This window comes from Calliphora vicina, chromosome 5 (assembly GCF_958450345.1).
Source record: "Calliphora vicina chromosome 5, idCalVici1.1, whole genome shotgun sequence".
Classification (NCBI taxonomy): Eukaryota; Metazoa; Arthropoda; class Insecta; order Diptera; family Calliphoridae; genus Calliphora; species Calliphora vicina.
Genome location: NC_088784.1, coordinates 24686964 through 24708789, shown reverse-complemented (window position 1 = coordinate 24708789; position 21826 = coordinate 24686964). Strand labels below are relative to the sequence as shown.

The window sequence follows — 21826 nt, the reverse complement described above, 5'->3', positions numbered from 1 at the left end:
TATTTTAAAATTCCCATTTCTCTGGTTTCCCAAAATCACTAATTTGTTTTGGCGATTTCGACGCTAACTAACGACGCTATCTTGACACACTTTACCTTTCTCTTTCTCTTTGAAAACAGCTGTTAATTTATCGAAATTGCCTCTTCTCTAGCAACAACATGACATTTATGAAGAATAGAATTTCATATTTATTGAATAAACATTTGTGTCCGTGTTTTATTTACTATTTTATTCAAAATTTATAATAATTACAATTTGAAATTTGTGTGGCTATAAAGCTGAAATTATAAGGAAGCTATTTGAGACTAAAAACACCATGAATAATCTTATAACAGCCGCTGAATTTGATTCTAAATATGACATTATTGATACTGGAACACCAAGACATACCGCATTATCGGGACGCTATAAAAGGTAGTTTTAAGGATTTTATTAAATTCCTAACTAATAGTTTTATTATTTTTTTAGGAGTTTCGCTTACTATACACTGCGTGAACGTCTGCCCGTTATTATAACTGAAGTTATTGATCAATTAAACAAAGATAAAGATGAAATTGCAACACTTGGCAGTAATGATGAGGTAAATGAATAAATTTATTTGTTAGAAATGCTTATTTACAATATCAAGGGTCAATTAAGTAAGTGACCTTTTGTTTGTTAGATTAGATAATATTGGCATATGAATTTTTGCTATTTTTTATGCTAATTTTATTATTTCATAAATTTCTCAAGGTCAACGAATTTACATATTTGATTTTTGAAATTCCAGCTAGGTACATAGTTTGAATTTTATTATTATTTTCTGTTTGTACATTTTCAATTAATTTCTCTTTATTTAAGGAAACACGCGAAGAAATCAAAACCGTTGTGGGTTGTCTATCCAAACTAAAATATCAACTGCAAACTGACAAAAAATTTGAAAAATTCAATGGTGAAGGTAAGAATACTGAAACAGTCGCTGAAAATTGTAGTCAGAGCTTCGACTTAATTCAATCTTAGCTTAATTCTCTGATAATCTTCATTCGGAATTAAAAAATTACATTCATTCATTCTGTAAATCCATTCCCTACATCTAATTAGCCTCAGTCATTTCGTTCATTTTCGAACTCAAAATTTTCTATAGAAAATTGTTTTGTTCATTTTCGAACTAAAATTTCGAACTCAAAATTTTCTATAGAAAATTTGTTCGTTCAATTTGGAACTCATAATTTATATTTTCGTTCAATTTATTTTCTATAGAAAATAATTTCGTTCAGTTTCGGACTCAAAATTTTTTTATAGAAAATTGTTTCGTTCAATTTCGAACTCAACATTTTCTACCGAAATTTGTTTCGTTCAATTTCGAATTAAAAATTTTCTATAGAAAATAATTTCGTTCAGTTTCGAAATAGAAATTGTCTGTAGAAAATTGTTTTGTTCATTTGGTTCTATAGAAAATTGTTTCGTTCAATTTCGAACTCAAAATTGGTTTTTCCAATATCGAACTCAAACTTTTCTCTAGAAAATTGTTTCGTTCAGTTTCGAACATAAAATTTTATGCAGAAATTTGTTTTATTCGGTTTCGAATTTAAAAATTTTTACCGAAAATTGTTTCGTTTAGTTTCGAACTAAAAATTTTCTATAGAAATTTCAACTTACATTTTTTTTATTTCTCTCACACTTTTTCCTTTTAGAGCCCGATAAAGATGTGTGGAATAACTTCATAGCCAATCTGCCCTCAGATGTTGGCTCATTCTTTCGTTCCTGTTGGTTATATGCCGAATGTTATATGTATCGCAAAGTGTCTTCCTTCTTTGAAAACACATCAGCTCTAAAATCTTTCGATTATTTTGCCAAAAAGAAAAAAAATGGTCTAAAAACTGATGGCATTTTGGGAGTAGCTAAAGTAGTTAGACGCACTGAAAAAGATCAAAAGACATTTAGTAATTTAATTAAGGTACATTCTTATGAAACTATATAAAGAAATACAACCATTTTATAATAAAATTTTCTTATTTTTAGCTTAATTTATGGGGCAACAAATGTGATTTATCTCTCATGATACCCAAGGAATTTAAACCTTCCGATAATGTATTCGAACAATTGGATTCCTTCAATAGCAACATTTTGATAGATAATATCAAACAAATATGGGACTGTTTAGAAGCGGCCGATCGCTCAAAACCAGTGATAGTGGAATTTATTAATGATAATGCCGGCTTTGAGCTGTTTACGGATTTGGTGGTAGCCGATTATATAATTGATAAACAATTGGCTACAAAAGTACGTTTTAGTGTTAAACCTATACCCTGGTTCGTATCGGATGTAGTGCCCACTGATATGCCCTGGACTCTGGAATATTTGAGTAAACACGAGTCACCCTTTGTAAAGGAGTTGGCCGCAAAATGGAAGCAATATTTTGAAGAGGGTAAATTTGTGTTAAGTCCCGTGCACTATTTCTGGGTGTCGCCCTATGAATTCTACAAGTGGGTATTTACTTACCATGTTTGTGTTAATTGAGAAAAACTAAAAATATATTTGTGATTTACAGAATGCGTGAAGTAGCCCCCGATTTGTATCAATATCTTGCACAGGCCCATTTGGTGATCTTCAAAGGTGACTTGAATTATCGCAAACTCTTGGGTGACTTGAGCTGGGATCCCACAGACGATTTTCTTACTTGCCTTAGAGGCTTTCAACCCACCAATATCTGTACTCTGCGCACTGTAAAAGCTGATCTGATATGTGGCCTGCCTCAAGGGAAAGCTGAAGAATTAAATCGTTTGGATTCACAATGGATGTGCACGGGAGAGTATGGTGTCATACAGTTTATGGAGAAAGCGGCATGTGGCTGCAATGAGGCTAAAGAAAATTAAGTTGATGATTTGGGGAATTTTGTGGACTACGTTTGGTTTTTTGTCTAATTCAATTAAAACTTTTTAATATAAACAATCAGTGAAAATATTTTTGTTATTTTTTTTTTTAAATTATACACAATTTAAAATTATTTACTTTAATGGCTAAATAAAGCCATTTTAAATAAAGAGTTTTGCTGAGCAAATATTGGATTTTTTTCTGCTGGTAACCGCCCAAAGATTTGCGTCTTTTGTACAGCTCACGTGGGTCCATCTTGATTGTTGCCTTTGTGTTACTGAAAATAGAAGAAAATAAAGATGAGAAGAGAGCGAGAAGTGAAAGAAAGAAGGTAGAAGTTTAGGTTCCAGTGATAATAGAGGAGAGAATGAATTATGCGTCGGATTCTTCTGGTCTTATAAACCATCGGCTCTTCGTAATAAAGGCATCTATTCATCTTAATTTCTTCCCTGTGAATTCAAAGAGGTTTTTAAAACAGCGTTTCACTAAGAACTTGGCACGCAGATCACCTAGTGCCGGACAGTTACAAAAGAAGTGCAAAATAGTCTCTTCCTCCTCCTCATTTTGACAACTCCTACAGAAATCATAGTTCAAAACTAAACGAAATTGAAAGCAGTTTTCTGTTGAAAAATACTCTTCCATAAAAATGACAGAAAAATTGTTGTCATTGACAGTTACAAAATAAGTGTAAAACAGTCTCTTCCTCCTCCTCATTTTGACAACTCCTACAGAAATCAGTCTTGCAGCATGGGTTTAAGTTCAAAACTAAACTAAATTGATAGCAATTTTTGAAAAATACTCTTCCATAAAAAATTACAGCAAAATTTTTGTGTGAGAAAACTTAACATTTTAGTATTTTAAAATAAAATTTAACTTTTTTACTTTCAAAATTCCCCACACAATTGATTTATTTTTATTTTGTTGCGAATCCCCCTCTTTTTTCCAAAAACGCATTTACATTTCAGCGCTTTTAAATCGTTTATAACGGAGGTGAGTTCCTCCCTCAAGGTCGTCCAGAAGAAACAGCTGATGCTGCATGCAGCCAGCTATTTATTTGAAATTACTTATTATAGTATAAAAACAACCTTGGGCACTGACTGGTAAGAGACAATAATAAAAATATAAACAAAATTTTGCATATAATAAATAAAAACAAAACAATTTGGCTGTAAATAAAAAAAGCTTCAGTTCAAAGTGTTTGGAATAAAATTTGAAAACAAAAAGCATAAAATTGTTAAAAAAATACGTTTATTAATATTTAAAATTAAGTTAACAAAGGCAATTGTTTGGTATGCTTTAAAATAAACGGAAAAAGTTACTTGAATGAAATTTATAAAATTATCTAATGCCGTTAAAAAAGTGTTTAAGAAATATGTGCTCGAACATATATTATTTTGTGAAATAATTAGTGCAATATTATTAAATCAGTGGCAACGTATGACTATGTCAATACGTAAATAAACTGTTTTTGGATTTTACTTGAAGGTGACAAAAGTCGAATTGTTTTCAAAAGGGGTTTTTTTAATAACAAAGCACTATTGAGGAATTTCCAATTTTTGTGTCAAAAAGTCGATTTTCCAACAGCATATTTTTAAATTTTTTTTTATAATGTTTAATTGCCAACATATTGGAATGAAAATATAGATACAAATATTGACAGTTGACAACCCATAATTTGACTTAAAATTATGATAATATATAAATTTATTATAATTCGTGTTATCAATTGTGAAGCAAGAGTATTTTCAAGAGTAAGAATTAAAGAGAAAAAAATGGGGCTCCCATTTTTACTGAAATCAAATATTTTGACAGTAGAAGACTGCATACTAGCTTGTCGGGAAATAGTTTTTGCCGCTACTTGGGGTTTTTTGGCAAAAAGTGCAAAGTAATAAATCAACTGGCATCATTTTTTTATAGAAAAAATTTCACAAATTCTATAAACAATTTTTCTTCAGAAAACTTTTGACAGTTTTTTACAGACAACAGTTTTTTAGTTACCGCTAAGCTACAGTTACCGAAATAACTGCTATTACCATTACCGCTAAAATACGGTTAACGATATTCTAAAAATAATTTAAATTATTAAAATACAATTTTAAATTAGAAAGGAAATATTGGTGCCGTTTTGCTAAGCTTTTTTCATCGTGCATGTTTAAATGCCTTTTCATCGTGCATGTTTAAAAAATCTAAAATTTTTTTTAATTTTTTATGAGATTTGCGCCCCCTGTTGTGGGTTTTTGGAACTATTTTTAAGGATTCAAAAAACATCAATTGTATTATTTTTTGATGCAGAATCGACTGGTGAAATCAAATTTTCAATATATTCAACCGTTTTTGCTGTACAGAAAAATGTGCTCAAAATTCGCGTCAAAAAATTAAAAATGATGATACCCGAAAAACAAATGAAGTGACCTGGTCACAAACGATCTCTAGTATACATATGCCGGCCGTGCTAATGGAAAATTTGATGGTTCTTTCCCCTATCATATCAGTTTACGGTTCACTAAACAATTCAACAAGTATGAGAGCTATATTCTGCTGTGCCAAATCTAATATACCCTTCACCAAATTACACTTAAAAATATTTTTTTTAAATATTTTTATTTAAAAAAATTTCTTTTTTTGTTTTTAAATTTTTTGGGAAAAAATATTTTTCCGGAACAAAATTAATAATATTCACTATTTTGCTACTGACAAATGGAAACTTTTAAACTTCTGCAAGAAAGAAGTGTAAAACGAAAATAATATTTAAAAGAACGATGTAAAAAGCAGTTATTTTATTTTATTTTTAAATTCTGGTAATTTTTCACAATTTCTTTTTCTAAGTTTTTCGCATAATTGCTTTGTGAAGATTTGTGAAGACTTAAAAAATAAAATAATTAACGATTTTAAAGCTGGTTTAAAACAAAAAAGTATCTGTGACAAATATTCAATAAATAAGTCAGCGGTTTCAAAAATTATAAAGAAATTTCGTGAAACCGGTTCTGTAAAAACTCAACATTTAGGTGGAAGACCTCGTTAGACTACTCATAGACAAGATAATTTAATAGCGAGAGAGTTCAAGAAATTCCACAAAAATAACACCTCGAGAGGTTGTTAATAGCCTAAAATTAGAAATAAGTACCCGAACAGTCAGTCGCAGGGCAAATGAGGCTGGTCTTGGTTGCTATCGTCCTGTGAAAAAACCACTCATTTCTAAAAAGAACCGATCTGCTCGTCTACAATTTGTCAGGGATCATTTAAACTGGTCGATACAGAAATGGAATACTGTCCTCTTTTCCGTCGAATCCAAATACAATTTAAGAGGAAGTGATGGGAGAACATTTGTAAGACGACCAAAGGGAAAAAGATTAGATCCAAAGTAAACAAATAAGACTGAAAAGTTTGGCGGTGGCAATATTTTGATATGGGGATGTTTTTCAGGGCAAGGTATGGGCCCAATTCATATTAAGGACCCAAAATTACACCAGGAAGGAAGATTTATCGGAGGCGGTTATAAGGGAATTTCAAAATATTTAATTGGTTCCATGCATCGTCGATGTGTAGCAGTTATACAAAATAAGGGATACCCAACAAAATATTGAGTTATTGCAAAAATTAACAAATTAGACCATATTTGTTAAAATAATACCTAAGTTTCCCTTGTTTTTTTCAATGCCGTAATAAAGAAATATTTAATTTAGTTTTCTAATTTTTAGAATTTAATTAATTATGTCCATTGTTTTTTGTTAAATTAAGTTAATAAAAGTATACAAATAAAATACTACAAAAATTTTCAAATTTTTTAAAAAATTATTTCAGATTTTAGGCTACTAATGAAATATTTGGAAAAGTTTCCATTGTTTTGTCAACCACTGTAGATAAAAAATAGGGCAAAAATCTAGGTTTTTCCTTATATCTCAGCCATTTGTGGGCCAATTTTGTCGATTTTAAATAGCAACCGAGCCGGAAGAATTCCCGATATATTGATGTATGAATGTAAGTTATTTGGGGGCTACGTAAAGTTGATTTCTACATACAGACGGACAACTTTGATATCTATAACGTAATGTAGAAATTACAAACTTATATATATCCTTGCCACTCATGGTGAAAGGTATACAAATTAGATAGCTTTATTCGAAATCTAATATGGAAAGCGAAAATCTTATCTGTTATTTCATTATCTCATGTACTATCTAAATTAACTACAAAAAGATAAGCCGCATTTTAAAATAAATCTTCTGTTGCTCTGTTCAATAATTTAAATTATCTCAAATTAAATTAATATTACTCATACGATCCCTTCCCACCTTCCAAATATGAGTGATCGATCACCTGTGTTGTATGATTAATATTTAATTTATGGCAACATTCGTACGTATACGCCCTGTATCACCTAAATCAAATTCATACTTTGTTGTTTTGCTGCAACTATTCTGCTCTCAAAAGTAAACAACAACAAAATATGATAAAATAAACAAAAAAAGGAAAACACAAAATGCAACGGAAAAGAACCTGATAAAAATCAATAAAATTCATTCATGTGCAAGCGCAGTTGCTACTAATGCTGCTGCTGCAGTGATGTTTTTGCTCTCTGCTACTGCATTTCTTATGCATGACATTTACTATTTAGCTGTGTTTTGAAATTGCCGATGTTTTTATTTTTATTATTGTTGCTGTTGTTGTTGTTTTATTGTCAAAGTTGTGGCATGTGTTACTGACATCTGCGTTTATTGGTGCAAGTCGAATTTCTGTTTTTGCATTTTTTTTATCTGATTTTCAAACAAAACTATTATTATTAGCGTCATCATCATTGCCAAACGTATTTAAATACAAAAAAAAAATTATCAAATTTATTGCCTAAAGCTACAAATTTTGCAAGAAAATTTTGAAAAATTCTTATTTTATAAATTAAAAATATAGAAACTGCAATTCTAAATTCAATTTTATTTTAATTTTCGTAGCAAATTATTACTATGGTAAGTTTGGAATAAAATAGATGATGTAAATACTAAATTCTAAAATAATCTAATGCAAACATCTTCTTCTTGTTTTTATTTTCTATGACGTCCTTGATAATGTTTGTCTATACATAAAATACAGTCTTTGGAGTGCTCCCCTGCTGTTGGAGATGACCAAATTGTAAAAGAAAACTGTAAAGCTTTGGATTTAGATGAATTCGATATTAAAAATGGCATTATTAATAAGCCTACACCCAAAAATGTTCCCTTGAGTGGCCAGTATAAAAAAAGTTTTGCTTATTATACGTTTCGTGAACGTTTGCCCAATACTTTGAATACTATATGGCAAACATTGTTAAAAACCAAACAACAAAATGAATTGCCCAATTCTCAAGAGGAATTGGATGGGGTTATGGAAAAAATAAAGCTGTTAAAACAACAAATGGAGAACAATCAACAATTGGAATTGTTTAAAGGCAAAGGTAACATCAAGTTTTCAAATTTTTTTAGAAATTTCTATATTAAATTGTTTTAACTTTTTTTTTTAGAAACTGATCAAAAAGTGTGGAATTCCTTTATTGAAAATTTACCCCAAGACCAGTGCACATTTTATCAGGCCTGTTGGTTGTATGCCGAATGTTATATGTATCGCAAATTGGCCTCCTATTTTGAGGCCTCGCAGTCTTTAAAAAATTATGACTTTTTTGCCCAACAGAAATTCCATGCTCTCAAACTGGCCTCGGAGGTTATGGAGCAGGTGGCTGAAAATACCAAAAACTCGGAAAATAATGTAAAAACTTTTAGCCGACTTCTAAAGGTATTTAATTATATATAATCAATACAAAAATCCCCTACTTACCCTTGCTTACTTACAGCTTAATCTCTGGGGCAATCGTTGTGATTTATCCATCACCTCTGGTCAAGAAATACGACCTATCGGCAATCTTTTAGACATTATCGACACTCTAAATGACAATGTACTCATCGATCACAGTGAAAAAATCTGGAATTGTCTTCAAAACTGTTCTAAACAAAAAGATTCAAAAGTTATTGTAGATTTTATATGTGATAATGCTGGTTTTGAATTATTTACCGATCTATTGTTGGCTCAATATCTAATTGATAATGGTATGGCTGATATAGTGCGTTTTAATATTAAGTCTATACCCTGGTACGTATCGGATACCACTGAACAAGATGTCCAAGGCACGTTAGAATATTTGAAAGAATTTAAGTCAATGGAATTGAATCGTTTGGGTAATGTTTGGTCGCAATTCTTTGAAGATGGTAGATTTGTGCTGGCGAAGAGGGAGGATTTTTGGACATCACCCTATGAGTTTTATAGGTAAGGAAAGCAACGATACTCTTAAATTTATTAGAAACAAAAAATTTTTGCATCACAAAACTTTGCACAGTTCTCTATAGAATACGTTCGTATCATTTTGTATCCCTCCCTTTCCGAGCCAACAATATTCTATAGAAAATGTGTGTGTCCATTTGCTGGTAAACAATTCTTATGAGCAACTTATTATACCCTTCGCCATAAGTAGCAAGGCGAACTTATGCTTCCCCACAAAGTATATATATTCTGGATCGTTATAGAAAGCTAAGTCGATATAGCCATGTCCGTCTGTCCGTCGGTATGTTGAAAACAACATTCCGTAGCCCCCAAATAACTTACAAACATGATTCATACATCAATATATCGGGAATTCTTCCGGCTCGGTTGCTATTTAAAATCGACCTATGGCCTATTTTTGATCTTTATTAGTAAGTTGGACCTAAACTCGGGAAAAATATTTGTTAAACCAAAGTTTTTTTCATAAAATTTTTTTTTTAAATTCTTTTTCCCAAAATTTTTTTTTTTAAAAATTAAAAAAAAAAATTTGAAAAAAGTTTTTTTAAAAAAAATTAAAAAAAAAATTTTTGAAAAAACTTTTTTTTAAAAAAAAATTAAAAAAATATTTGGGAAAAAAAATTTAAAAACAATTTTGGGTATATAAGATTCGGAACAGTCGAATATACAGTGGTTGACAAAACAATGAATTGGGCCCATACCTTGCCCTGAAAAACATCCCCATACCATAATATTGCCACCGCCAAACTTTACAGTCTTATTTGTGTACTTTGGATCTAAACATTTTCCCTTTGGTCGTCTTACAAATGTTCTCCCATCACTGCCTCTTAAATTGTATTTGTATTCGTCGGAAAAGAGGACAGTTTTCCATTTCTGTATCGACCAGTTTAAATGATCCCTGCCAAATTGTAGACGAGCAGAACGGTACTTTTTAGAAATTAGTGTGTTTTTCACAGGACGATAGCAACCAAGACCAGCCTCATTTGCCCTGCGGCTAACTGCTCGGGTACTTATTTCTAATTTTAGGCTATTAACATCCTCTCGAGGAGTTATTTTTGGGAATTTCTTGACCTCTCTCGCTATTAAATTATCTTGTCTAGGAGTAGTCTTACGAGGTCTTCCACCTAAATGTTGAGTTTTTACAGAACCGGTCTCACGAAATTTCTTTATAATTTTTGAAACTGCTGATTTATTTATTGAATATTTGTCACAGATACTTTTTTGTTTTAAACCAGCTTTAAAATCGTTAATTATTTTATTTATTAAGTCTTAACTTTCGTTAACTTTGAAAAAAAGCAATTATGCGAAAAACTTAGAAAAAGAAACTGTGAAAAATTACCAGAATTTAAAAATAAAATAACTGTAAACAGGATGCTTTTTACATCGTTCTTTTAAATATTATTTTCGTTTTACACTTCTTTCTTGCAGAAGTTTAAAAGTTTCCATTGTTTTGTCAGTAGCGAAATAGTGAATATTTTTAATTTTGTTGCCTTTTTTCAGAATATAATTAATTATGTTGTTTGTCTTTCAGTTAATTTATATAAATAAAACTATACAAGTAAAATACTAAAAAAAATAATTTTTATTTTAAAAAAATATTTTAAATTTTGGGCTACTTATTTGGAAAAGTTTCCATTGTTTTGTCAACCACTGTAGCTCTATTACTTGTTTTTATTACTTCACTTTTTCAGAATGGCCGACATTAATCCTGCTCTCTACAAAACTCTAGAACAATCCTCGTTGCTAATCTTTAAAGGTGATTTAAACTATCGCAAGCTGTTGGGCGATTTCAATTGGGATTTTTGTGAAAAATTTGAAACATGCCTCAGAGGATTTCGACCCACACAACTTTGTACCCTGCGCACAGTTAAAGGGGATCTTATATGTGATCTCAAGCCCGGTCAAGCAGAAGAATTGAGCAAACAAAATAAAGACTGGATGTTTACGGGAGAATATGGTTTGATACAGTGGATCGGCAAGGAGGACAAACAATAGAGCCTAGCCAGTTTGATCCTTAAAACACAAAAACAAAAGTTCAAAAACATAGTAAAATAAATGTTGTTGTTTTCAAATAAATGTATATTTCTAAATTGTTGTTGTTACATATTTGTAAGTTTTTTTTTTGTTTTTTTTACTTGGATATTTTTCTTTTCTTTTTTTCTTCTACTACAATTTGTTAACTTTCTAAAACAATATTATTTTTTTATTCATTTGTTTCTTGTTCTTTTTTTTATTATTATTATTTATCATTTTTTATAGTTTAATCTATTATTTTGTTTAAAAATATATTTATGTATGTTTGTAAGTATGTATATGGATAATTTACATAATTGCTATTTTTTTATTTATTTATTATAATGTTATGAACTGTTTTTTTAATGTAATGCTTAAATAAATATGTGCGATTTATGACAAAAAAAAAAGGTTTTTTTTTTTGAAAAAAACATTTATTTTTTATTTATAAGAAAATTGTTTCTTTTATAAAACTGGTTTTAATTTTGTTTTATATATTTTATAAACATAAAATGATATGAATTATTTCGTTTAGTAATCGATAACTGGTTTGAAAAGAAAACTGAGTTTTTTATTTTGTTAAATATTCAGTGCTGGTGATATAATTAGCACATAATTGGTCAATTCACAAGGTCTTTCTTAACAATTTCACAAGGGTTTTTATTGCTTTTCAAGCAAAAAATAATACTACTTTGTATGCTATGTTTATTGTGTTATCGTAACCAACCAGCAGAGACCTGCGCCGAATTCCTAAGAGTCGGTTAAGCCGAGTCACCGTGTCGTGATGTATTAGGACATTATGACAATATGACTGATTTGTTAATCGTGGTTTTATTATAAAAAAGTATAACTGAACTGGAACTGAATTAGAACAGAACTAGAACAAAACTAGAACAGAACTAGAACAGAACTAGAACAGAACTAGAACAGAACTAGAACAAAACTAGAACAGAATTAGAACAGAACTAGAACAGAACTAGAACAGAACTAGAACAGAACTAGAACAGAACTAGAACAGAACTAGAACAGAACTAGAACAGAACTAGAACAGAACTAGAACAGAACTAGAACAGAACTAGAACAAAACTAGAACAGAACTAGAACAGAACTAGAACAAAACTAGAACAGAACTAGAACAGAACTAGAACAGAACTAGAACAGAACTAGAACAAAACTAGAACAGAACTAGAACAGAACTAGAACAGAACTAGAACAGAACTAGAACAAAACTAGAACAGAACTAGAACAGAACTAGAACAGTACTAGAACAGAACTAGAACAGAACTAGAACAGAACTAGAACAGAACTAGAACAGAGCTAGAACAGAACTAGAACAGAACTAGAACAGAACTAGAACAGAACTAGAACAGAACTAGAACAGAACTAGAACAGAACTAGAACAGAACTAGAACAGAACTAGAATAGAACAGAACAGAACTAGAACAGAACTAGAACAGAACTAGAACAGAACTAGAACAGAACTAGAACAGAACTAGAACAGAACTAGAACAGAACTAGAACAGAACTAGAACAGAACTAGAACAGAACTAGAACAGAACTAGAACAGAACTAGAACAGAACTAGAACAGAACTAGAACAGAACTAGAACAGAACTAGAACAGAACTAGAACAGAACTAGAACAGAACTAGAACAGAACTAGAACAGAACTAGAACAGAACTAGAACAGAACTAAAACAGAACAGAACTAGAACTGAATTATAACTGATCTAGAACTGAAATGGAACTGAACTAGAATTGAATTATAACTGATCCAGAACTGATCTAGAACTGAGTTAGAACTGAAATAGAATTGAACTGGAACTGATCTAGAACTGAATTAGAACTGAACTAGAGCTGAAATAGAACTGAACTAGAGCTGAACAAGAACTGAACTAGAACTGAACTAGAACTGAACTAAAATAGAACTGAATTAGAACTGGGGCATTCGATATCGAGTCAAAGTTTCAGTAGAAATTTCACTTGGAACATTTGAATGCCATTTGAAGTTCGTATGGGTTTTAAATTACTGAATATGCCAAATAAGCATTATTACTCGAATGCAAGTTGAAAGCAAGTGTAATTCAAGTCTTGAATCATAGGGTAACATAGAGACAAGACCAGTAATTGTCAAAAACCCAACTCTTGCAACAATAAAATACAAGCTATTCAATGTATTTAGTTGTTGTATCAGATCATATTGTTGTATTTCTGTTTGACAAATCGGAGTGTCTTGGCTCTTTGTATTATTCTCTATGCCTTGAATTATAGTCAAGCAATTGAATTACAGTTGTATAACACTTTATTTCAATAGCATTCTCCAGTAAAAAATTAACATAAATTCAATCCATATGTTTTTTGTTTGAAAAATATTTAAATTTTTCAAGTTTAAAACATAATTACATCTGTATTCAAGTCAAATTACAATAAAATTTTCAAGTGCTTGAATTTTTGGGACCTTGGTACTCACTGGGTGTGACTTTCAAGTCTCATCCATTAAGACTTTTTCAAAGTAGTTTTGAGATTCCACAAAAAAATATTTGAAAATTTAGAAAAATATTCAGCCCAATTATGAATAAAAATTCCAAGGGAGTTTTTTCCCTTTTCTCATTTTTCCTATTCAAATTCAATGGGAAAAAATTCCCGCCGAATTTTTTATTCATAATTGGGCTGATTAAGAATTTTTCAAATAATCTCAGAGATTGCCGATTTCCTTACAGATTTTTGTTAAAATAAAAGGAATTTAATTATAAACTATAAATTAATTCATTACTTTTTTTCAAACTGATGGCATTGTGCTAATTATTTAACCTTTGCTGTAACATGTAATACACTATGTTTGTATTTTCTTTCAATTCAATTACTAAGATTATATTAAGACTATACATAAGTAATTAAGTATATATACAAAGAAAAATCAAAGATGTTCTTAGATTTAAATTCGAAAATAATTTTGAAGCAGATAAAAATGTTCACATTTTCTATACAAAATATGTGTGTCCAGTTTCGGGACAACAACTTTCTATTATTACAGATGGCAACTGTCAGCTATCATTTTCTGTTTGCCAAATTGCCATCCATAATCGACCCATACAACAAACTTGTGTTTCTATTATCTAAACAACAAATTTTCTATAACAAACTTATGTGTCCAGTTTCGGTACATCAATTCAAGAAAACTTGAATGTCGGAACATCAATTTCCTATAGAAACTTGAGCACTTAAATTCAAGAAAACTAACCGGTTTCGAATTATTTTCGGTTCTATTGTTTAGTGTAAAGTTTAAGTAAAGTTTAGTGTCCAGTTTCGGGTCAACAATTTTCTATAGAAAAGTTGAGTGTCCAGTTTCGGGACAACAATTTTCTATAGAAATGTTTAGTGTCCAGTTTCGGGACAACAATTTTATACAGAACTTTTTAGTGTTCAGTTTCGGGACAACAATTTTCTATAGAAAAGTTGAGTGTCCAGTTTCGGGACAACAATTTTCTATAGAAAAGTTTAGTGTACAGTTTCGGCACAACAATTTTCTAGTGTCAAGTTCCGGGAGAACAATTTTTCTATAGAAAAGTTGAGTGTCAAGTTTCGGGACAACAATTTTCTATAGAAAAGTTGAGTGTCAAATTTTGGGTCAACAATTTTCTATAGAAAAGTTGAGTGTGCATTTTCAAAACTACAAGAAAACTGGTTTATCCAGTTGCAGGCCATTTTATCATAGAAAATGTGGGCGTTCAGTTTCGCGACTACCAGCTTCTACAGAAAACTTGTGTGTCCGGATTTCAAACAACAATTTTCAGTTTCGGGACAAAATGTTTTTATAGAAAATGTATGTGTCCAATTGCTGGCCTACAATTTTCTATAGAAATGTATGTCAGCAGTTTCGGGGCAACAATTTTCTATAAAAATAGAATGTTTTTGTCATACTCTCGCCTTTAATTCCCAGAACATCCTTTTTTTATTTTTACCTTTTTTTTAAATTCAAAATTTAGATTTACGCCTAAAACCAAAGACCACTTATTAACTTTAAATGTATGTATGTATTTTTGTTTTCTATTTACTTATTTTGCTGCATTAATTTAATTTTAAAAAAATTGGGTTGGTTTTTTTTATATAACGTTTTTACTTTTTTAAATTTGTAAAAATTTTGTAAAGATTTTAACTAATATCACTTTATAAATTATTTATACTCGTTATAGAATTATTCATTATTTTTCTTAAAGCCAATTAAATTCTTCAATTATAATAAAATATATTTGAACTTGTATGGAGAGAAAATATTGTTTTTTTACACTTAATTATAATTTGTTATACTTTTAAAGCAAATTTTGATCTACAGGAGTTTTTGCCAAAAATGAGGTTAATATTTATTTATTGTTGGGGAAAAAAAACTAGGTTTTGGTGAAAAAAACTTCACTTTATTTTAAATATGTATTTGTTAATAAAAAAACAAATTTTTATTAAGTAAATTATTTGATATATAATTTATTTCATTAAAATTGAGTTGAGGAGAAGAAATCTTCAAATTAATTCGTTTTTAAGGAGGCCAATCATTTTGTGTAAAGTTTTTATTTATAGAAAATCTTCCTGTGTATTCTTCAAGAACTTTTTACACTTTTTTGTGTAATTTTACACTTTTTCTGTGTAAAGTTTTCGCTTAAATTTTGCCTAATTCTTTAGAAAATAAAATAAACAAACAAAAGAAACGTACAATTTTGTATAAATACATTTATATCAATCTTTCTTGGGTTTTTTTTATACATTATACATTAAATATTAACTTTACAGTGTTGATGTGTAATTGTGTTTAGACCACTTCTTATCAAAGCAAACAAAAGATAAAACAATAATTTTTTTTAATAAAAAAACTTGAAAAATAAAAAAAACTAAAACAAAAATAAACAGTTTTTAAACATAAAACTGTAAATGAATTTTATACTTCTTAGAAAACTATTGCTCATTTAAATATATGTAGTATATTGTAAGTATGGTAAGTATTTTATGTATAAATTTTTAATTATTTTCTTTAATTTAATATTATATTTATATATAGTTTAATGGGTTTATGTGGGGATTATGAGAGCAAAGTGGGTATGAATGAAACATAGCTAAACCTAGTATAAGTTAAAACATAGAAGAGTTTTTTAAACTTATTTTATATGCAGCAAATAATATATGTGTACAGATAGATATAACAAATAAATTGTGGTCAACATTATTGTATAATGGTATGATTGGTTTGAGAAGTGTAGTTAGTAGTGGGGAAGTGTGTTGCAGAGCTAAGGAAAGAATAACCTTAATATAATTTAAGTTTCAATATCCTGGTCTCAAGTTTTGTTTTTTGTTTTCTTATTACTTTTGTTCGTCGTTTTATTATAATAATATTTTGCTTTAATATTTATTTATTTATTATTTATGTATATGTATATACTTTCATCACATTTTACTTTATCTGTTTTGTTTTTTTTTCTTTCTTTTTTATTTTCTTAAATGTTTTATTTAAGTTATTAATTTATTCCACGGCAAATCCACAAGTTTCTTCCACGGCTTGTGTTAGTTTATCATACAACAGCTGGTAGCTGTCGTAGGGTGGCAAATCAATACGATTAAAACATGTATGAGCTTTGGGTAGATTTTGTAGGGGAACATCTTGGGTTAAGTGTATGGTAAATAAACGTGGTCCTACAGCGCCCGTGGAGCCCTGTAAAGCACGAAAACCTTGCAAAGGAACACGCGAAGAGCCGGTAACAAATTGCAAAAGTCTGGCACGCATTTCAGAAGTATAGGATTCCACCACCTATAAAGAAAAAAAAACAAAAATAAACAAAATTGTTTTAATTTTTTTTTTAAAAAAAATTCTTCACTTACCTGCCAAAACCATATAACTTGTTGTGTCTCGGGTGTACAGTGTTTCAGTCTGGTATTGTTGCGCCAATCATTGACATCAATACTGGATATGCCGCCAATAACCAATTCCAATTCGCGTTCATCAAATGGTCTCAACAAATGATTCGGTATCAATTCACAAAAGCCTGTTTTTTAAGAACCTTATTAATTAATTTGTTTTAATTTTCTTATTTTCTTACAATTTTACCTTTTTGTAATGCTAAAAATTGTTGTTCAATACCCCGCATAAATCTATAATTTACATACAGCTTAACATATTCCCGTTTATTATCTTCGGTTACTGGTATGGAAGCGCCCGATGGTTTAAGTTCATGTACAACTAAAGCACCAAAACTATTGTTTTCTACACTAAATGTAGACTCTATAACATTTGTTATATTGTTTTCTCTGGAAGAAAAAAAAAATAAAACATGAGTAAGAAACAAAGAAATTTTCTATAGAAAACTTAAAAACTTGGTTGGAGAAATCTGCATCTTTTCTAAACTTTCTTTAGAAATCTTATGTCTTAGCTAAAACCGAATCAAAATACTCACAACATCCATGTTAAACTTCTATGCAGCTCCGGATCAACACCTTCTATATCACTTAAAGTTATTGGTTTATTGAGCAATTGCTTGTAGAATGGTGTTGTGAAGCCGCCATCCAAACAATGACCATGAAATACCGCTATGCCCAGAGTACGGCCGACAAAATGAAAATATGACAAATGATCGGGATTCACACCGGAATCGGGATTTATTTGCAGCGTATAGTGATCGTCACGACTGTACTGGAACAGACCATACTGGGGATTGAGCATTTCGCGCGACAACAGATGCAACCATTCGCGTGCAACGCCGCCATAGTCGAGACCCTCCTCGCCCTTGAATTTAACCATCAGTCGTTTACGCATATCCTTGGGACGCATTTTCATGATCAGTCTATAACTCTCCTCGAAGATTTCGCTACGTGAGACCTCGAGACGGCAGTGGCCGGATTGAGGCTGCAAGGCTTGCAGTTCGGTGCGTAAAGCTCGTAGTTTGCCAACTAGGTCTCGTCGGTATTTGGGTAGCAGGTCGGCACCCTCTAGTAGACCCTGTGGTAGATCGGCGGGTACGGCACGACCTTCTGTGGGTATGATGTTGGTGTTATTGCCAGCCGTCGAACGATGTGGTGTGTGGGAGGAGGAGGAGGAGTTCGAGGTGGGCGTATTGGCCGAGATGCCAGTGCCCGCCAAAGGATGCGAGGAAGCTGGTGATAAATGTTGTATAATACTGCCATTACCTGAACCCACACCACCACCACCACCACTTGTATTATTGGCCACTCCAGCATTGCTACTACTACCGGTGGTAGATGTATTGGCATTACTGCCACCTCCCCCACTACTACTGCCAGTTGGGGGTGGCACTGCCCCTCTACGTATTAACTGCAAAATATTGCCATTGAGCCGTGGATCTGTAAACTGTGTGGTTCTATTGTTGTGATCCACAAAATACACTCTACCCGAGGCCGTTTTTCTTTGCTCCCAGCCACTGGGTAGTGGACCTATAGCATCTAGAGTTAAATTTTCTGGATGAAAATCTCTAGGTATTCTAGGATCATGCCAGGTGGAGATTGCTGTGGGTATGTGATAGAAATACACCTGACCTTGTTGTGTAATACGCATTTCATAGCCCGGTGGCAAATCCATAAATGGTCTGGCTGCTTGATTGACGGGGCCGCCTGGTGGCGGGCCTGGATATCTGTGCGCATTGCTATTGTTGGAACGAGCACTTCGGGATCCCCTACGCCTGCCTGACTCCTCCGACGAGCGCGAGGAACGTCTTTGAGAACGCTGAGCACCAGCCGCATTAGAAGTAGAGGCTGATGTAGGCGTGCCCGATTGCGAACGTGTTTCTCCTCTCGAGGACTCAGCGCTAACTCTTTCACGTTGCGAACTGCTGCCATGATTGTTGCTAGAGCTGGTAGGTGTGGCCTGTTGCGTGTTATTAGATGTTGTGTTGGCAGAGTTGGCATTGGGACTTTGTACCGTTGTACCTGACCCTGTTACTCCTGCTGTTGTTATTGTTATTGTAATGCTGCTATTGGCTGTGCCATTGTTACCATTTGTTGTGGGACTATGTCGTGTTGAATTATTTGAAGTGTCACCATCGTTGGCATTCCATGTGCCCGCCGATTGTGGCTGGGCAGACTGAGGACTGCCATTACAAGTGCTGCTGTTGGTGTTGGCATTACCATTTGTTAGATTTTGGGCAGTTTGTATACGCTGAGGTGTGGTTGTAGTTGCTGTTTCATTGTGTATATGATGGCCGTTGGTCAATGCTGTTGGAGCTGGTGTGGCATGCTTTGGTGTTTTGCTAACATGATTATCACCACTAATTTGATGTTGATGCCTGGGTGTTTGTGGAGCTGTCACCGTTGAGCCTTCTGTAGCAACAACTCCCCCACCATTGGTCGCCGAACTGTTGGCTGTTGTGGGTGATGTGTTTGAGCGATTTGTTTTCCTATTGTTGGGCGTTGAAGCCACGGGTGTATTACTAGTGTCTTTTGCCTGTTGTTCCACTCTAGTGGGACTACAGTTCTCTTTGCCCAAACTAACTGCTGATGTGTTATTGGGGGTCGATAGTATTTCCGTAGAGTGTCGCCGTTCATCGTTATCTCTCCCGCTTCTGCTACTGTGGCCGTTTAATAAATTGGTGCAAGTAGTTGAACGTGTTGGTCCGGCTGGATGATGTGTTGTTGCATTCGCTGTACCATTCTGTGTGGTAGAACGATGATGCTGTGTTATTGGCTGCTGTTGATGATGCTGATGGCTGTGGTGATTGTTATGCTTACTGGGACGATCCCATTGTGTGGTTTTTGTTGTATGATTTACATAGTAAACTCGACCATTGCCCGTGCGTCGTTCTTCCCAGCCCTCGGGCAGACTGTCCTCCGAGGAGTCATCTTCGGAAGGGCCCCTAACATCACCACCAGGGCCGACAATAGCCAAAGGATTACCACTGCAGGGACCATCTTTCGACAGAAAAGCAATAATTATTTGGCCACGCACCATTTCATCATCGTCCGGGGCAAATTTACCCAAATCAAGGCGTTGGACTGAAAGAGAAAACGGGAATAAAAATTAGGATTAAGAAATTCAGGAATATTTTATAAAAATTTTGAGATCGTAATTTGAAATATTTTTGTTCGAAAAGCGATCAAACATTTTCTATCAGCAAAATTATGAATAAAAAAATTTCACGGGAGTTTTTTCCCACTGAAATTGAATAGGAAAAAAATGGGAAAAGGGAAAAATCTCCCGGGGAATTTTTATTCATAATTGGGCTGAATATAATTCGAAATGCGATCGGAAATTTTCTATAGAAAAGTTGAGTTCAAAAACAAATAGGAAAGGAGTTCGAATATTGTTTATATACCAAATCGTTTAATTTCTGCCACAAATTAAAAAAAAACATAAATAAATTCCTATTTTCTAATATTTTCATTGAATTATGATTTTCGAACATAGAAATTTTGAAGCAAAATCAAAAAGTTTTATTTTTTTGTTATTATTATTAAAGCAATATTCAAAATTTGTACTTTTTTGGCAATGTTCGAAAATTCGAAGTTAATTTCGAAAATTCGAAATTTGAGCCAAAATGTTTAGTTTTAATTACTGATTATAAATATCTAATAAAAGTTTATATTTTCTAGTATGTTCACTTATTTAAGATTTTCGAACATAGAAATTTGTAAGGAAAATTCAAAATATTCTTATTTTTGACAGAAATTTTTAAAGAAATTAACTATGTGGATATTTATGTCATTATTTTGGATAATTTGCACTTTTTGGTTAATGTTCGAAAATTCGAAGTTAATTTCGAAAATTCGAAAAGTATGCCAAAATGTTTAGTTTTAATTGCTGATTATCAGGGAAACCCGAAATATGCTCTAAAAAAAGCGTTTTAAGCGCTTTAAATATGCAGTAAAAACTTTAAAATATGCTCTTAAAATTTAAAAATATGCTCTTAAAAAACAAACTTTTACATAATTGTTAACCAAAGAGTATACTTTTATTTAAAAAAATCAATGCAATTCATTTCTAAAAAGGTAAAGTAACATAAAATAAACAAAAATAACAAGAACTAAAAAGTATATCAAAAAATAAATACAACATAAAAACAATAGGAACTTAAGTTATGAAAAGTCCTCGAGAGGTATTTTTTGATGATATTTTATATAAATATAAAGTCACTTCTTCAATTAAGATTATTATTGTAATTACAAAATGTTGACTTAAATTTTCAAATAAAAATCGTTGTCTATTGGATCTGAAAACATTTTTATCATAGAAAATATTCTTTCGACATCAATTGATGTTATGGAGCGAATTTAAAAGATAATATTTCTTTAACACTTAGAACGGTTGAGTTTGAATTAGAATTAATATTTGATATTTAGATGGCGCTATTATTAAAATAGTGCTTATTTTATATTAAAACAAATATATTTTTCAATTTTGAATTTTAAACAAAGGAAGTAAAAACCTGTAACACAACAGCGAAAATAAGTAAGACAAAATTTGTTTTTGATAAAGTCAAAATATGCTATTAAACAGTAAAATATGCTCTAAAACGCAAAAATATGACATAAATATGCTCCTAAAACAAATATATGCAAAAATATGCATTTAAGGGCAAAATATGCAAAAATATGCACTAACAAATCGATGCCAAAATTCTTAAATAGTTCTGAAACGTGTAAATATCTTATCCATGTGCCCATTAGACTCACCAG

General features: G+C 31.6%; 3 protein-coding genes across 3 annotated transcripts in view; 2 read left to right on the top strand and 1 right to left on the bottom strand.

Moving 5' to 3' along the window:
* The first annotated feature begins 182 nt into the window (after positions 1–182).
* LOC135960114 (damage-control phosphatase ARMT1-like) lies at positions 183–3040 on the top strand. The gene is made up of 6 exons (XM_065511328.1): positions 183–414; positions 469–580; positions 841–937; positions 1674–1936; positions 2002–2465; positions 2531–3040. The coding sequence occupies exons 1-6, from the start codon at positions 317–319 to the stop codon at positions 2853–2855; spliced, it is 1359 nt and encodes a 452-aa protein (XP_065367400.1). The 5' UTR covers positions 183–316; the 3' UTR covers positions 2856–3040.
* A 4475-nt stretch (positions 3041–7515) lies between these two features.
* Positions 7516–11574, top strand: LOC135960865 (damage-control phosphatase ARMT1-like). Its single transcript, XM_065512265.1, has 5 exons — positions 7516–7814; positions 7939–8278; positions 8345–8613; positions 8672–9141; positions 10845–11574. The coding sequence occupies exons 1-5, from the start codon at positions 7812–7814 to the stop codon at positions 11146–11148; spliced, it is 1386 nt and encodes a 461-aa protein (XP_065368337.1). The 5' UTR covers positions 7516–7811; the 3' UTR covers positions 11149–11574.
* A 4297-nt stretch (positions 11575–15871) lies between these two features.
* Smurf (SMAD specific E3 ubiquitin protein ligase) overlaps positions 15872–21826 on the bottom strand; it is a 51842-nt gene continuing 45887 nt past the window's right edge. The window contains exons 5-8 of the mRNA XM_065514313.1: positions 17599–20146; positions 17253–17452; positions 17027–17190; positions 15872–16955 (exon numbers count right to left, since the gene is read on the bottom strand). Of these exons, the coding sequence (XP_065370385.1) occupies positions 16671–16955; positions 17027–17190; positions 17253–17452; positions 17599–20146 (3197 nt within the window). The 3' untranslated portion in view covers positions 15872–16670. The remainder of the gene's footprint in view (positions 16956–17026; positions 17191–17252; positions 17453–17598; positions 20147–21826) is intronic.

What these genes read in the sequence shown, in the direction of transcription:
- LOC135960114 (XM_065511328.1), top strand. Translation starts at nt 317, where the DNA reads ATGAATAATCTTATAACAGCCGCTGAATTTGATTCTAAATATGACATT. An exon ending in CACTTGGCAGTAATGATGAG is followed by an intron (nt 581 to 840) that starts GTAAATGAATAA and finishes TCTTTATTTAAG; the next exon opens with GAAACACGCGAAGAAATCAA. An exon ending in TGAAAAATTCAATGGTGAAG is followed by an intron (nt 938 to 1,673) that starts GTAAGAATACTG and finishes TTTTCCTTTTAG; the next exon opens with AGCCCGATAAAGATGTGTGG.
- LOC135960865 (XM_065512265.1), top strand. An exon ending in CTTTTAGCCGACTTCTAAAG is followed by an intron (nt 8,614 to 8,671) that starts GTATTTAATTAT and finishes GCTTACTTACAG; the next exon opens with CTTAATCTCTGGGGCAATCG. An exon ending in TCACCCTATGAGTTTTATAG is followed by an intron (nt 9,142 to 10,844) that starts GTAAGGAAAGCA and finishes TCACTTTTTCAG; the next exon opens with AATGGCCGACATTAATCCTG.